This window comes from Hypomesus nipponensis, chromosome 10 (genome assembly GCF_054491055.1).
Source record: "Hypomesus nipponensis isolate SF chromosome 10, ASM5449105v1, whole genome shotgun sequence".
NCBI lineage: Eukaryota > Metazoa > Chordata > Actinopteri > Osmeriformes > Osmeridae > Hypomesus > Hypomesus nipponensis.
The window spans coordinates 4,874,333-4,891,384 of record NC_140370.1 but is presented as its reverse complement, the minus strand read 5'-3'; the positions used below and the strand labels follow the sequence as shown (position 1 = coordinate 4,891,384).

Here is a 17,052-nt window from a genome sequence, read left to right as displayed (position 1 = left end):
AAACAAGAGTAGCATTCCAGACACATCTGAAGTCCTTCCACATGCCTCATATACTCATTGACACTCCTTGATTCTCACTCTGCTTCCATTCAATTAGCTTTGTTGTTCTTTGTTGTTGTTATTATGGTTAAAGCTTTTGAGTGAGTTGAATTGAGGTATATGTAGTGCTTTCAAATAGTTTAATGTGTGCAACCTTTAAGTGGGTGCAATTAATTAAAAATAGATTTACCAAACAAAAAAGAGTAGTCACATCATAGAAATGCAGGTAAGTCTTGGTCTGACAAAGCTGGAAAGAGTCGTATTTCATAGTATGATTTTGATTTATAAAATCTCTTATTTATCTAGAGGGTCATTATGGCATGACAGTTCGTTGAAAGATAATTTATATTTTGAGTGTTGCTACTAATGCCATTAGCAAAAGGGAACATTCATTAATGACTGAGGAAGACCAGTCCGTCGATCCTTTGTTTTATTTGAAAAGACTTTGATACAAAGCATGACATGATGAACAAACCTCCTGATTTTAAATGCTTCGGTTTACAGATTCTAGTTGAAAAGCCTGTATGACCAACATGAGTTGGAGCTTTCTCACTCGTCTTCTGGAAGAGATCCACAACCACTCCACCTTTGTGGGGAAAGTGTGGCTGACGGTGCTCATCATCTTCCGCATCGTGCTCACAGCGGTGGGGGGCGAGTCCATCTACTCTGACGAGCAGACCAAGTTCACCTGCAACACCAAGCAGCCGGGCTGTGACAACGTGTGCTACGATGCCTTCGCCCCGCTGTCACATGTCCGCTTCTGGGTCTTCCAGATCATCATGATCTCCACCCCTTCTGTCATGTACCTGGGCTACGCCATCCACAAGATTGCTCGTAAATCTGAGGAGGAGAGGCAGAAGTACCACAGGCTCCGTAAGAAGCCACCTCACACCAGGTGGAGGGAGAGCCACCCTCTGGAAGACGTCCTAGAGGAGGATGAGGAGGACGATGCTGAGCCCATGATCTACGATGACACGCTGGAGGGGCAGGAGCCCAAGCCCGAGGTGCCCGCAGTCCCTAGCCGGGAGCCACAGAAACATGATGGCCGCCGACGTATCATGCAGGAAGGACTGATGAGGATCTACATTCTTCAGCTCCTATCAAGAGCCATCTTTGAAATCTGCTTCTTGGCTGGCCAGTATCTTCTCTATGGTTTCCGTGTTAACCCATCCTATGTTTGCAATAAGGTCCCCTGTCCACACAGGGTGGACTGTTTCATCTCCCGACCCACAGAGAAGACCATCTTCCTTCTTATAATGTATGTGGTCAGCTGTCTCTGCTTGCTCCTCAATGTGTGTGAGATGTTCCACTTGGGCATTGGCACTTTTAGGGACACTCTTCGCAAGAGGAGGAACCAGGGCCAGCGGCCCTCGTACAGCTACCCATACTCTCGTAACATTCCTGGCTCTCCACCTGGGTACAACCTTGTGATGAAGTCAGACAAACCCAACCGAATCCCCAACAGCCTCATCACTCATGAGCAAAACATGGCCAATGTGGCCCAGGAGCAGCAGTGCACCAGCCCAGATGAGAACATCCCCTCAGACCTAGCCAGCCTGCACCGCCACCTACGGGTGGCCCAGGAGCAACTGGACATGGCCTTTCAGACATATAATTCCAGAAAAAACCAGCCAACTTCCAGAACCAGCAGTCCTGTCTCTGGGGGCACTATGGTGGAGCAAAACCGAGTCAACACGGTACAGGAGAAACAAGGAGCCAGACCTAAGTCAGCTCCAGAGAAAGCTGGGACCATAGTAAAAAATGTGAAGTCTTCTGTGTGGATTTAAAAATGAATGTGGCTGTATGAACTGAAGAGCCTGTTTTAATTTCCAGGATCATACAGTATGGATAACAGACTATGGGGTTGAGTTAAACGTCAACATTATAAATCAAACTTTTGTCACCAACATGAACCAGAAAGACATGTCTGATCGGGACATACAAACTAAGCATCATCTATACAGTATACTGTATGTACTCTACGGTGTGACAAACCTAAATATAGACAGCAAGAAAAAAAAAAAAAACTTTATGATTCTTCTACTTAGTTTGTATTTTGTGCTATAGTTTCAGCATAGTTCATATAAAAATATTGTACATATGTTGCTTTGTGAGACTTCAGAATTTCATGAACTCATATTCAGAGGGAAAATCTGAAGTATCTCTGATCAATTTGGGAATATGTGGGGCTATTCTCTCTGATAATTACAAAGATAACACTCTTGTTGTTGAACTGATTAATTTGAAACATTTTAACTTCAAAACCTTTAAAGATAGTCTTTTCAATTGTGGCCTGGTTAAAAACAATGCCATGGAAAACACTACCTTATGGCTCTGTGAAACCTGATTGTTTGACAAATCTAATGTGAGATCTCAAATTGAAATCATGGTAAAATTTAAATTATGAAACATTTATATTTTACATACGTTACACTTTATTTAGATATTGTGACATGAGATGCATGTATAGTTTAATTTATTTGAAGAAATTGTTTAATGTCTGATGCACTAAAGAAGCTTACAGTATGTTTGTGTTTTGGTAAAAGAAAAGGAAATATATTCTATTATATAGAATTAAAATATAGATGCCAAAAAGGTAGAGAGGTCAAAGTCAATTTTTTCAACCTGAATGGTGAATGCTGAAGATGTGGCTGAATATTGTGGTGCGCTATAATCAGGGGTTAGAGTGGTCCGGTTCTCAAAATGCAAAGATTATGTGAAAATGAAGACATTACACTCGTTTTCGAAAGCTTTTTTTCTTGAAAACTTGAATTAATAACAGATTTCTGATCATTTCTGCAATAGTGGGCAGATTTAATGCATGCTTTTATGTTACAAATGTGTACACGTCATATAGAATACCAAGAAATGCACCATTAATATCCAACAACAGATCCAACATGATTTATTTCATGTTTGGGATATCACTGTCTCGTTAAGAATTTGTTTGTTTATGAATATCATGTCTCAAGGACAATATTATAGAGTAGGCTAAAATATACTTCTGCCTTCAGTATTGATGCTCCAAAGTGCCTCAAAACGTTACGATTGTTTCTGTGTTTTTTTTTTGTCTTGAAATAAACCTAGATTGAAACGGTGTGCAACTTAATGACTTTGAACCAGCTTTGAACACACACACATCCACATGCAGCCAGCCAGACACACAAAACCTCATATTTCTGCATCTCAATTGTTTCGAAAGTGTAAAAAATACATCAGCATGAAAATGTACACCCTTTTAGCCACCCAATTTGTGGAATAAATTATACATTCCTTTAATATTTGTTCATAATAAAGTCCAAAATCTCATTTCCTAGTTTTCTTAAAAATAAAATAAAAAGAATCTACTTTTATTTTGAAATGAAACATTACGGAACATACACTGTAGAAATTTGATCGGAACGATACATAGGCCTACATTTGCACAATTTCACGACAATTTGAAATTTGATGTATAAACGTTCAAAATCTCTGTTATGAATATACATTAACATGTATACGTTCAATTATTTCCATTTTGGTTGCGCTAAAAAACGTGGAGATGGCTGTCAGTCTTGTAACAAGCTTTCCCGAAGCTGGGTAGGGAAAGTGTATTTTTTGGAGTTTCCTTTTTAATTTCAAAATAAAAGTATGGCCGACCTTTCTTTAGTGTGACAACTTGCTTTCTCTTTTGATTGATCAAATAAGGCTGGTATGGATGTACCGATCCTGTAGGCTATGGTCCAATTTGGACCATTGCTTTGGACGAGAATGTGACTCCATATCTTTGAGTCGCCCACACCAGCATCATGAGCTGTGATTGTGTCGTCACTTGCAGTGCATTGTGGTAGTCAAAATGGTGTACCTTCTAAACACGTCAAAGTCCTGACCCTCGTAGCTTTACTTAGCATACCGTAACAGGCACTTAACGGTTTATGCTTTGGGCAAATTTGACTTGTTTATCAAAATGTCTAGCTTAGGTATTCGTTTTGCCAGAACTGCGGTCCTTTCAAATGTTGTATTTCGTCTGTCTTATAGTTATACCGGGCGGCATCTGTCGCTGAATATAAGTTCTTGGAACGCAGGTGGAATCAACGTCAAGAAGAAATATTGCCAAGACGCAGGCAGGAGTGCACTGGGAAAGTATGTATGTTACAACCTGAAGCACAGGACCTTGCTGAACATCCAAGGGCAAGACACACGGGCATATCTTCAAGGAATTGTAACCAATGACATGGAGCTCTTTGAAGAACCTAACCATAGAGCCATGTATGCACATATGCTGAACGTTCAAGGAAGGACACTCTTTGACATAATCATGTACAGGTACTACCAGCTCTTAACTAGTTTTAGTCAGCCCATGTATTGAATGTTCCTGAAGTTGTCACTTATCGGCCTTGAAACAGTAGACCTACTTGTTTACCAAAAGTAAGTCGTGGGTGTGTAGGCCCTGCTATCTCCTGTTGCACATTGACGGTAACCAGCTGTTAGCAATAGATGCCTGTATAGTTTACTCATGGTTCAACATGGCACAGTTGTAGTGAATATATATATATAGAACAAGACAAGTACATTTTAGTCTAAATATGGCCTCATTCCTAATTTCTTTCAGATTAAAAGATGCCGAAGTTGGGTGTAGTATTTTGCTTGAGTGTGACAGTACCGTCAAGGACTCCGTTTTGAAACATTTGAAGTTATACAAACTTCGCCGGAAAGTGAACATCAAACCTTGCCCAGAGCTGACGGTATGGGCAGTTCTTCCTAGGGATAAGGTTGCAGGCTGTCAAGAGATCCCCAACATCACGCCCACTGAACAGGCTCTTGTATGTGAAGCAGATCCAAGAAATGCTGCAATGGGCTGGAGGTTGGTGGCAGACAGTAAAGTGAATCCTTTGGATCTTATTCCATCATGTCAGCTGGGTGACTCGGAGGAGTACCACAAACATCGCTATGCAATAGGTAGGGCCAAGACAATATGTACTTAATATGTACAAATAATATTATTTACTTTGTCTTACATGAGGCCAAATGCTAATCTCATTGCTTCTTGCCATTACTGACGTAGGGCTTCCAGAGGGAGTGAAGGACCTACCTCTGGGGGTGGCCCTGCCGTTGGAGTCCAACCTGGTGTACATGCAGGGCATCAGCTTCAGTAAGGGTTGCTACATTGGCCAGGAGCTAACAGCCAGGACTCATCACACGGGGGTGGTGCGGAAGCGCCTGATGCCGGTGCGCCTGTCGGCACCAGCAGAAGGCCTGGAGGAGGGAGCGCCACTACAGACGCAGTCAGGAAAACCGGCTGGGAAACACAGGGCAGGGGTTGGACAGCTGGGCCTCAGTCTAATCCGCCTGGCTCATGCCAAAGAGCCACTAACTCTTAAGGACACGGCCGTGACTTTAGAGGCGTCTGTGCCTGATTGGTGGCCTAATGACTCCAAAATGAAATAGGGAAAGAGGTATGGTCTTGGTTGCCAAACTTTTTTTTTTTTTACATGTCATATCGAATGCATAGGGTCCATTGCACTGTGTAGTCTTTATTTCAGTTGAACTCAAACTACAGAGTATTGTGCTACATGTGTGAATTGTTACTTTTGCTGTGTTTGCAGTTATAATATTGTTATACACGGGTTATCTGAATGCGTCACCTTGCTGTTTCACAACAGCATCTGGTCACACTATTGTTGCGTTATTTTTATTTAAATGACTTTGCTGTAATAAATATGTGGTAAAGTAGAAAGTCAAAGTGAGATCAGTGGAGTAAACCGGATTGAGTTCTAGTACAAATGCTATACATTTACGGTAATCTATTTACAAAAATATCTACCAGACTTAATACTAATTTCATACATATTTACATGGGTAGTACATACATTTTTTTCACAACATACAAAAATTCATCAATTTCTGACACGTTTTATTCAAGACCTGAACTTTCTCATATATCTTAGACCTAACAGAAAATGGTCCAAATTGATGTAAAGGGAATAGTTGAAAGTAACCTACTCCTGGTAAGGGAGATGCTGCCCTCTTGTGGAGTGAATGGTCTCTCTAATTTGCTGCAGTAGGCTCTCTGGTTGGGAGCTCAGAGTTGAGTAGTCAAGTCTCTTGAAATCCTCATTACAGAGCATGCACTCAAGAATATGAGCCACCCTCTGCAGGTCAAAGGCAGCATGGTGAGGGCCCAAGGTGGTGAGGGTCTCTGAAAGGTGGCGAGGGTAACTGTTGGAGGAATGTCCGGAGGAGGAGGTCAAGAAGGATAAACGGTTGTCTGCAATGACCTTCAGGAAGGAGGCAAACTCTCCATAGTCAATACCAGAGCAAGACTTCATGATGACCTGGAAACAAACACGTTTTATATTTCGTATGAGCTGTAGTCCGTGTAAACAAGCAACATGAGAAAAGTAAGTAACACATATTCATTTAGCAAACAGTTTTATCCAAAGGGATAAGGGACATACATTTACTATGAACAGCAGATAATCGAGGAGTAGAAGTGTACAGTTCATACAGTGGTCAGTGCCAATGAATGGTCTGATATTCATATCTTGTACCTGGCAGTGCTGATGCCATGAGTCCATGGTGTTCCTCCATTCCTCTATCTCCCTCTGGACAGCAGACAGCTCATTCTGAAGGAACTGCCACATGATGTCCACATTGCATCCATTCAGCCAATTATGATTCATAGAGATCGTGTCCTCCTGTATAGGGGAGAGGAAAGTGTAAACATGTCTTATTTTGTAATCCAGCTGCAATCATCACAGTAATCATTTTGAAGCATTTAATCAGTTAAAACGTATGCAAGCCAAGATTACAACTTGTAGCAGTGAACATCCTGTTGAGTGGACCAATCTTTCTTACCAAATTGTAAACCTGATGGTGCCAACCACTGGGCACGAATATGATTTCTCCTGCTTCCTGAATGATCTCCAGGGGTTGACAGGCCTCGTCGTAGTGCGGAAACAACCCTTTGTCCTGAAGCTCGGGTGCAGTGACATCATAAGCTAGGTTGCCGTGGCTGTCTCTCAGGAAGTCCTCCTGGCCTGGGGGATAGAGCAGCCATTTCTTTCTGCCGCAGATGTTAGCTGACCAGCTATAGGAGCGGAACACATCAGCATGGAACGGGGTCCTGTTAACAACAGAATTATGGACAATGGTTATAAGGTGTTATACTAAACCCATACTGTAGAGAAAATTTGATTAGCATGACTGGTGACCCCCATTTGGCCGGGTAGAATAACCCCCATACTGCATACATTTGCAATATTAACAATATTTATAACAGTAGGCTCCGGGGAAGCAAAGAGAAGATAACTTATGTGTTTGCTTATTCATTTGAAAATGTTGTAGTGTTGATACAATACCATGAGCCTTTAGGTCCCATGTAGACAAAACGATAGTCGTCAACCTCCATTGTATCCCAATATTCATTGAGCCAGTCAGAAGAAAAGAACACTGGAGTAGTGTAGGCACTGTGTTCAGGAAAATCCCTGTGGCAAAAAAAATCATCAATATGACACCTGTACTTCACCCTTAATTGTAGTTCTGCTTACAACAAGACCCAAGATCAATAATATTAAACTCATACCGTGACATGTGCCAGTCTTTGAGATACAGACACCCTTTGGGTGATGAGTGTCCATTCTGGATGTATTCTTTCCAGTAGTGTATAAATTCTTTGAAAGGCATTATTTGTTTAGGGTTTGCATTGTATTCTTTTGCATTGCAGTTTGCAACAGGGACTGGAGTCTCATCTGCAAAAATGACAAAGTAGATGTATGGTACAGAAATGTGGCATGCACTGAATAATAATAAAAAAAAAAGATAGTTTGACATCTTAGATGTCTTATGCATTCGATACAGTTTATAGTTACCGAATTCTTGCAACAATTTCTGGAAATTGGGCTTTCCTTCTTCAGTAACCCATTGCTTTCTACACTTCCAATCCTCGGTAAATCTTCTCGAAAACATACAGGGGTGGTTGGGAAGCAGGTACTTTTTAAAGAATTTTGAATAGCTTATCTCCTTTTCGATATAGTCAACGAAGTGCGCTGACCAAAATTGCTCATATGATTGCCTTGGTATTTTAACAAGGCTACAGCAGTTGTGATAGCACTCCCTGTCCATTGTAAACAAATTAATTGTCCACTGATTACAGATAATATATAGCTAGCTAGCTAGCTAGCTATCTGCATAATGACAATGTGTGGCTTTGCACGACATACTTCACCGTTAAAACCAGTATGCTACATTTGATTTGCTAAGCCTAAATATAAAAAAAAGCAGGTTTGTACGAAATCGATCAGGAGGCTTCTTCAGCGACCAGAGAGCAGCCTTGAAGGGGGAAGATATTAAATGTTGCACCGAATTATGGTGTATTCTTTTCCACGTTCTGTATATCAAATATTCTACATGTATTGAAATAAGCGTTTGAAAATAATATTTTGTTTCTTTTAGCGTGAGATGTAGGCCTCTGAAGTTTTAAACAGCAAAAATCAGTTGCAGTTGCTCAGGCGGACTGTAAATACGACTGTACTGCATCGATATCACGTGATCCCCCTTTCTGACATAAACAAATTCAAGCTAATATTGCTCCAGACATTACATACACTGAACCAAGTCTAGATACATTAACACCCAACGGAACTACACTGTGGTAGAATTGGAAGGAATCTGTGCTACCGTGGAAGGTTAGACAAATCTGAATGCGTAATAGTGACTTTGCTAAGCTTAGCAAGCTAGCTAGCACTATATCCTGTTATAAATATAGCTAGTGATCTGAACACAGTTAATTGTACACCTGAAGTTAATTTCAGACGGAACACTTGGTGGGACTAGCAAAAATATATTGCAGCATCACTTTTAAATAACCTGACAACCGAGTGAAGTCTATGTGATTTATCTTCTTATTTCATATGTTCATCTCTCCCAGGTGTTCATCTGCATCTAAGATGAGCCGGGACATCCCCATCCACAGCTGGCCAGGTTCTTACTACATCAACAGTGAGAAGCGCTGGGAGAATGGCACTCTCTCGCTCACCCGCACCATGCTACGCTTCACTTCTGACCAGAGCAAGGAGACCTTGTCCAGCTTCCGTCTCTCCCGGATTATGGAGATCAAAATGGAGTCCTCCAGCTTCATCTTCAGCACCCTCACTGTACTGGAGCAGGGCAACGTGAAACACTGGTTCGGCTCACTTCGACCTAACAGGGTGGTGGTGTTTAATGTCGTGGAGCACTTTTGGAGGGAGCGCTTGCTGTCCCCCACCTCGGAGGTTCAAGGGGCAGAGGCTCAACCCAGCAAGGGCAGGGAGCTCATCAACCTGGTGGTGGGGTCTCAGAGAAGGCTGGAGGACACTGGCACAGTCCTGCACCACCAGGGACAGCAGTTTGACAACATGATGCAGGGGCTGGACAAGATCGACTTGGATTTGGGCGTGGCAGACAAGTAACCATTGTCATATCATATCACATTTATCCTGTGTTTGAATTTAAAGCATCCATAGCCCTCTGAGCACCTTTCAGATCGACCTCTGAAGGTGTACAGTAAAAGCTATCCAAACACCCCCTTCATTGTGGGAACCAAACCTGTTTCATAATTGCTCGTCTCGTCCGTCTCCTGTCACACAGGCTCCTGTCTGAGCTGGAGTCTCCGGCCTGGTGGCCGTTTGGTAAGCTCCCCTGGAGGGCCCACCAGGAGGCTAAGGCTGAGCATGCCGCCAGAGGGGCTGCTGCTGCTGCTGCTGGGAAGGGAGCTGGCAAGCAGAAGGTCATCACCAGCATCCCAGCCGTGGTGTCCAAAGGCGGTGACTCGGATCTAAAGCCTGGCTGCCTGATGGTGCTGGTTTCGTCTCTGGAGGTGCATGACACAAACCAGCAGCTCCTGCACCGCTTTGAGAGGAACGAGGTGGACGACATCCGCGTGCACAACCCTTACGAGATCAGCGTCCGACAGCGTTTCATCGGGAAGCCGGATATCTGCTACCGGCTCCTCTCTGCCAAGATGCCGGAGGCTCTGTCAGTGCTTGAGATGCAGTACAAAAAGAAGGTGGAGTTCACCCGTGAATACTCCACTTTCAACACCACCCCAGCCACGACCCCATGTGACCCAGAGAGTTCAGTGTGGAATGCAGGTTTGTTAGCATGATAGATTTAAGTATTGTACAGTAGGCTTGTTACAACCCCCAGTCTAAGTGACTATGGTGTTCCATGTTGTTTGTATTCTCTGTTCTGTGGAAGTGTTCTTTGTGTGTGTGTTTGCTGCTGTGCAGTCTGACAATTCCCCACAGGTGGCACAAATCATCTTGCTATGGCCAGATCAACACTTATGAATGACTCCTCCCCTCCATAATCCGGTTTACCTGGTTCCAGTTATCAACAGCCATCCCATCATGCCCTTCAACAGTATATAATGTGCCATTCTGTGTTTGTTTGGAGAGTGGAATTAGGTGTCTCTCTGGTGCTTGCCTGGGTGAGCGTTGTAGGTTCTGTTGTGCGTGTGCGCTAGTGCGCGTTGTGCGCGTGCACTAGGGTGTTTAGAATTCCCCTCCGTAATAGCCATTTGTCTGGTGGAATTTGGCATTAGCTTAAATCGCCTGTTCTATTTCTTAAAGTCTCTTAGTCTGTCTTTGCATGTGTTGCATATTCTCACTTTAACCACCAAGTGGCAGTAAAGATCCATCTTTTTGGCATGGTAACCCATATAATATAGAATATTGTAGTGTTTAGTGATTCAGTTTAGTTATGTATAGATTCAGTCCACAAATACAATCTGCAGTTTCACAAATGTTTATTTGATTTTGTATTGTTTCTGTTCTGACTCATCCCACTATATAGAAGTGCATGATTCGGATAATTACTGTATTGTCATGAAAGCCCTGTGTGTTGTTCATCTGTGAATTTGTGCGGTAACCTGGAATATGCGGTATAGGCTCCGCTGAGAGCGTTCTCCTTTCCAGGAAGCTCTCCTGCAGCGTGTGTGTTCTTTGTGCCCCTGCCCCAGCCCCTCTCCAGCAGTGCCAGGAGACGGAGGTTACGCTGGAGGTTCCCACAGGGGAGCTGTCCCAGGTGCAGGTCCAGCTCCTCCAGCCAGCTGTGTCCCAGGCAGAGGCCCAGGAGCTCCGGCAGGTCAGCAAGGCTACTCACGCTCTCCCCCTCAGGGCTGAGTGACCCAACTCTACCGAGACAAAACCTGTTTGGCGGCTTATTCTTTTTCCTCCAAATTCTGTGTTTGTACCTTTTTTAGTTACCTGTTTTTGTGTATTGGAGAACACATGGCTTACTGGTGAGTATTACACACCATGGAAAACCATTATGACGTGTTTTGAGGAACAAGCATAACTAGTCCAACCATGAAAATGGAGGGAGGCTGAGTCCTATTTCCATTCCAGACCAAGATTCAGAGTAATGATTTTAATTTTTTATTTGTTATATTTTAAATGTTTGTGAGACCACAAGCCAACGTCCCTTTGGGTTAAGAGAGGGAGCGAGACATGACTAGTTAGTTGGTCAGACGTCTTTGGTCAGACTGACTGACTGTATAAAGTCTTTCCATTCAAAGCCTCTCTACAGGGTGAGCTGCATGGTCTATGGTCGCAAGACGTAAACAGTGACGTGACGCAAACGCAGTCGATTATTTCTCATTTAACACATACGATCGCTTGCACAAGTGGGTGAACTGTATGTTATCATCCTTATTATGTGTTTATGTGGGTCTGTATGCGATTGGCTGGTGAACCATTTCAATGTAATCTGTAGCTTGAATTAGCCGCTGTAGATACAGTAATGAGTTTGGCCTCATGCTAGGGGAAACCACACTTTGAACTACTGTATATTAAAGGATCTTTCTAGGGCATTTGAGGAAAGCTTGAATGGGGCTTTTGTTAACTGTAAATGTGTGAAGCACTGAAGGTATTACTAGTTAATGATTATTTACCACTTCAGGACAATTCCAGTATGATTTGATGGAATTCTCTTATCTTTTTGTCTCAATAATCATTAATTAAACACATTTATCATGGCTGTGGCATGTGGGTCAATTACACAATGGCACTTGTGTATTGTGTCTTTATCTTTGGCTTGTTACTTTGCACTGATAAGTTATAAAAGTTCTTTGAACTTCAAAGGCTAACAATTTTGGCTATATAGTTTTGAATAATTTTGAACGCACCCCACTCGAAGTATTTCCTGTCCTTACCTGTACTGAGTTCACATGGGACTCACTGTCGGCGTAAAACTCTGTGAAGTGCCATAGCAAATAGGCCCCTTTGTCTCAAACATTAAATTGCAGATTATAAGTTGATTCATTGTTTAGGTTAAAGTTGAATATTCTCAGTCCATGGGTAGTGGAGTGAATTTCCATGTCTTTCTTGTCTCTGTTCTCCTTTCTAAAATCAGTGATTAACAACTATATTGCAGTGCGATAATTTGAAAAATGTATTCATTTTTTTCATTTTATTATGGTACAGCGGTTTTATAAAAATTTCGTAACGAAGTAGCCTTTGCTCCTCGTCAAGCGATAGATACACAGCGTCTTTTGGGTCGGCAAAGTTCTTCCCCTCCATCTCAGACCTACATCAGAGAATCATCCAACTTAAGTGAATGCATTTGCCGTTTGGTGTGCAGAGAAATACTATCTGTTTGCTCACGACTGTCTGGACCAGTTCCTGTGTTCTGTTATGTCCACGTTTAGAACTGACATAATGTCAGTGGTTGTGTGTGTGTGTGCATGTGTAGGATAACATAATATTAGTTTAGAGACCACGGTGGTGGGGTTTGGAGTGAGTGTTTATTAGGTTGTGCTTGGCACATCGTAGTTTATTTAAGTTGTTCCATCGACCATAACATACACAGTTGTTGGAGCGTGGATATGGAGTTGCAGAATTCCCTGAACACACGGAAAGTTAAAATAACAAATGCCATTGACTGTGAGCTATTGATGACCTCAGGCGGCTAGCAGAGACCTCTCCTGACCATGCACTTTATATACAACCCCAACTCCAAAAAAGAATGCAATGATTTGCAAATCTCATAAACCCGTATGTTATTCACTATTGAGCATAGAAAATTAATCAAATGTTTAAACTGATGAAATGTACAATTTAAGTTCCCACGACATGATCATTTCACTTTAGGAAGTTACAGTATTTAACATTTAATATGAGTTCCCCTAGGCTGCCTTTGGTCCCCCAGTGGCTAGACATTTTGATGGGTGTACTTTAACTTAAACCAAGCCCTGGGTATTCTCCACCTTTGAGAAAATGAAAGCTCAAACGCTCCGATTTGAAAATGTTCCTCTTATGTCGTCATAAGAGGAAAGGTTACCTCCCCTTTCTCTGCTTTGCCCGCCCAGAGAACCTGGCCCGCCAATGAGAAGATGAACTACAACCGTGCAAGTGCGATATCGTTTTTTCCTTGAAAGACATCATGGCTTGCAAATGACCGAAGCATGGCAGTTAGCCCCACCTCTCTCCTCCTCATAGCATTTAAAGCTACAGACACAGAAACGGCACGTCCTGAGGAAAGCTCATTGTGGGACTGCTCGTAGTGGCTGTAATTCTGCACCACGGCTGAATTTTGGGAAAGAGACTTCAGATACAGTATTAGGGGACCACTAAGGCATATATAAAAGCTAAAACAGCATGCCATGGGACCTTTAAGAAAAAAAATGGTAATTTAGAATTTGATGGCAGCAACAAGTATCAAAGTTGGGAAAAGGCCATGTTTACCGCTGTGTAGCATGCCCTCTTCTTCTAACAACAGTCTGTATATGTCTGGTTACTGAGGAGACCAGTTGCTGGAGTTGTCATATTTTTTGTTTCATGATCCACCAAATGTCTTTAACTGGTGAAAAGTCAGGACTGCAGTTAGGCCAGTTCAGCACGGACTCTTCTATTATGAAGCCATGCAGTTGTAACAGATGCAGGGTGTGGTTTAACATTGTCTTCCTGAAATATGCAAGGCCTTCTCTGAAAAAAGACATTGCATTTATTCATGTAGCAGACGCTTTTATCCAAAGCGACTTCCAAGAGAGAGCTTTACAAAAAGTGCATAGGTCAATGATCGTAAACAACGAGATAGCCCCAAAAATATTGCAGACAGACAAAACATGAAGCTCCATGTTGCCTGGATGCAGGCAAATGTTGGTCTAAAACCTGTATATGCCTTTCAGCATTGATGATGCCTTTCCAGATGTGCAAGTTGCCCATTTTAAAAAGCATGAAAGCACCCCCATACCATTGGAAATGTAGGCTTTTGAACTGAACGCTGACAACAAGCCAGATAGTCCCTCTCCTCTAGTCTAGAGGATGCAGTTTCATGGTTTCCAAATTTAAATTCGTCTGACCAATTTTCACACTTGACCTCAGTCCATTTTAAATGAGCTTTAGCCGTACATGTTGACATATGGCTTCTTCTTTGCATGATCGAGCTTTAACCTGCATTTGTGGATGGCACAGCAACGTGTGTTCACAGACAATGAGTTGTGGAGGTGTTTCTGAGTCCATGCAATGATTTCCATTACAGAATCATACTGTTTTGTATGCAGTGCCTGAAGATCACAGGCATGCAGATCCCAGGCATGCAGAATTAATTTTCTCCCTTGTCGCTTACATGAGAGATTTCTCCAGATTCTCTGAATTATTTTATAATATTATGTACTGTAGATGATGAGATATATTCACATAAGTCTTCACAATTTTACGTTGAGGAACATTATTCTGAAATGGTTCCACAATATGTGGTTTTTACAGATTGGTGAACCTCTGCTCATCTTTTCTTCTGAGAGACTCTCTAAGATACTCTTTTTATACCTAATCATGTTACTGACCTGTTTGCAATTAACCTAGTTAGTTGCAAATGTTCCTCCAGCTGTTTATTTTTTGTAATACTTTTTCAGCCTTTTATTAACTTTTTTGAGACTTCCGTCAATCAAATTCCAAAATTACCTTATTTTTCCCATAAAATTGTACCTTTACTAAGTTTAAACATTTGAAATGTTTTCAATTATCTATTGTGAATGACATGAGTTTCTGAGGTTTGCAAATCATTGCATTCTGTTCATTTACATATTGCACAGCGTCCCAACTTTTTTGGAATATGGGGGTTGTAATTAAGCCTCCTGTAGGTGTACTGGAGCAATGACAGTGTCATACGGTGTGTGGGTGCTGCCATTTGCTGTGTGTTGTTGTAAATCCTTTCTCTTTCAGCCTGAGTAGGGGAGTCAAAATACTCACTCACCCCTTTTCCGAAACATACAAGAGCCAAAGAGTTGCACAGCCACGCTACCCACCTATGCACTGAAAATAGTAACCTTTGTTGCCTTTTTGGTTGTCTGTCTGGCCTGCTGTAATATTTCCTTGCTCTGTCTAATGGTGTGTGTGTGTGTGTGTGTGCGCGCCCCAGATGCTGATGCAGCTGAAGAACCTGGCGCTGGAGGCTGAGACAGAGTTGGAGAGGCAGGACGAGGCCTTGGACGTTCTGACCGACTCGACAGACAAGGCCACTATGCACATTGACAAACACACCAGCCGTATGAAGAAGCTGCTCTAGCTCCACACTCACCTGAACCAGGCCGCACAGTCACAGAAAAGAAACCCCGTAAGTGACCTCACAACAAGTTTTACACATTGAGGTACGGTGATGGGGGAGAAAGTGTTTTTCTTTGTCATGAAGCAACCAGATGAAAGAACGGGCTTTTCTCAAACCAGTGATTACTTGCAAGTCCACTAGATGGCATTTGCACCAAGAAACTCACTCATTCATTCTCTGTGCGTTCCGTGTTCTGCAAATAACTGATTGATAGATCCAAAGGGACATAACATGATACCATAAGTGTCTCTGGAAGAGGCTGGATGAGTTATGGTCTGGTGTTTTGCTTCCATCTCTCCCAGGAATCTCTCTGTTAACAGATGTTTGTTTGTTTGTTTTTCAGTTGCTGCTGTCAAGCTAGCCTCCCCACATGTGGTTTAAAGACTTGAGTGTTGCATGTTTCCATATTGCTGGACATATTGCTGGTGAGTTGTACCCATCAAGTGTGTGTGTTGCATTATAATCTTTGCTTGCTGGGGAAATACATAATCCTCCTTTGCCACAGAAAGCTGTGTAAAACTTGTACGGTACTTTATTTCCACGTGACATGATTGGGGAGGCAGGGAGCAAATCACTATGGATCAGATTCCCCAACTCTTAATAAAAGTCTGTATAATCGTATCTGTATATAACTGAATAGCATTTTTTTTTCTTTTGCAATTCTGGAATCTTTTTCTTGTCTGCGGTCATCGTAAACTTGTAATGAACACCTATATATTTAACCCCCAAATAAATAAATTATTAACTGTTTTCATTCCTTTCCTTTGTTTATTGTAAAGACTACATTACATAATCTGATTTGAGCATTATTACTATGGCTTTGTGATTAAAGGCACTGGTTCTATCTTTCTTTGTAGCAGACATGCTTTGATACGAGAAGCATGATAATGACTAGAGCACAAGGGAAAGCTGGCAACTCAAATTGGCATGGAGAATGTCATAACAAAATGGAAGTGGAAGCTGTTTACTCTTTCAACTGCTGTGAGTCCCACTGAATGGAAGCAGGTTCGTTTGTGACCAGGCCTGTTATTATAACATCCTGTTGGCACCAGGAAATTGGCATCTGCACGCCATCCCTGTCACGAGTGGGGGACCACCAGGAGCCAACTGCTCAGATTCATTCAATTTGGCAAGCAAATTATACTAAGGAACTCCTGTTAAAGAGGTTGTGAGTAGTTCCCAACTATCTTCATCCCGGATATTAGGTTCTTATTACTTCTGTTTATCCTCTAATTAAGACGACAAACTCACAAAGCTTGACTCATGACCATTATGTGACAAAAACACGGCAACATCCCAAATTATCAAAATGTGTTTTCACTGTGAACCATTTATTTTTGTTGATTTCGGTGATAAACAGTCAGATTCTGGAAGTTCCAAACTCCAGAAGCGTACCACATGGTTATGTGAATTCCAACCCCTTTAAAAAAAAAAAAAAAACGAAAAAAT

General features: G+C 42.1%; 4 protein-coding genes across 6 annotated transcripts; 3 read left to right on the top strand and 1 right to left on the bottom strand.

Moving 5' to 3' along the window:
* Nucleotides 1-563: 563 nt before the first annotated feature.
* On the top strand, nucleotides 564-3,022 carry gjc2 (gap junction protein gamma 2). Its single transcript, XM_084707084.1, has one exon. The coding sequence runs from the start codon at nucleotides 564-566 to the stop codon at nucleotides 1,824-1,826; it is 1,263 nt and encodes a 420-aa protein (XP_084563210.1). The 3' UTR covers nucleotides 1,827-3,022.
* Nucleotides 3,023-3,507: 485 nt separating this feature from the next.
* On the top strand, nucleotides 3,508-5,765 carry iba57 (iron-sulfur cluster assembly factor IBA57). The gene is made up of 4 exons (XM_084707464.1): nucleotides 3,508-3,618; nucleotides 4,057-4,344; nucleotides 4,631-4,977; nucleotides 5,084-5,765. Exons 1-4 carry the CDS (start codon nucleotides 3,581-3,583, stop codon nucleotides 5,464-5,466), a joined length of 1,056 nt encoding a protein of 351 aa, XP_084563590.1. The 5' UTR covers nucleotides 3,508-3,580; the 3' UTR covers nucleotides 5,467-5,765.
* Nucleotides 5,766-5,915: 150 nt separating this feature from the next.
* Nucleotides 5,916-8,412, bottom strand: jmjd4 (jumonji domain containing 4). Its single transcript, XM_084707460.1, has 6 exons — nucleotides 7,890-8,412; nucleotides 7,604-7,769; nucleotides 7,380-7,505; nucleotides 6,877-7,144; nucleotides 6,570-6,716; nucleotides 5,916-6,353 (listed from the first exon to the last, which is right to left on the bottom strand). The coding sequence occupies exons 1-6, from the start codon at nucleotides 8,140-8,142 to the stop codon at nucleotides 6,018-6,020; spliced, it is 1,296 nt and encodes a 431-aa protein (XP_084563586.1). The 5' UTR covers nucleotides 8,143-8,412; the 3' UTR covers nucleotides 5,916-6,017.
* A 145-nt stretch (nucleotides 8,413-8,557) lies between these two features.
* snap47 (synaptosome associated protein 47) lies at nucleotides 8,558-16,353 on the top strand. Of its 3 annotated transcripts, XM_084707461.1 has the most exons (6): nucleotides 8,568-8,705; nucleotides 8,948-9,463; nucleotides 9,646-10,148; nucleotides 11,018-11,142; nucleotides 15,418-15,612; nucleotides 15,947-16,353. In XM_084707461.1, the coding sequence occupies exons 2-5, from the start codon at nucleotides 8,967-8,969 to the stop codon at nucleotides 15,562-15,564; spliced, it is 1,272 nt and encodes a 423-aa protein (XP_084563587.1). In that variant the 5' UTR covers nucleotides 8,568-8,705; nucleotides 8,948-8,966; the 3' UTR covers nucleotides 15,565-15,612; nucleotides 15,947-16,353. The 3 variants fall into 3 exon arrangements, with proteins under 3 accessions (XP_084563588.1, XP_084563589.1, XP_084563587.1); XM_084707462.1 differs by lacking the exons at nucleotides 15,418-15,612; nucleotides 15,947-16,353 and having other exon boundaries at nucleotides 8,558-8,705; nucleotides 10,255-11,026; XM_084707463.1 differs by lacking the exons at nucleotides 11,018-11,142; nucleotides 15,947-16,353 and having other exon boundaries at nucleotides 8,559-8,705; nucleotides 15,418-15,604.
* Nucleotides 16,354-17,052: the final 699 nt, after the last annotated feature.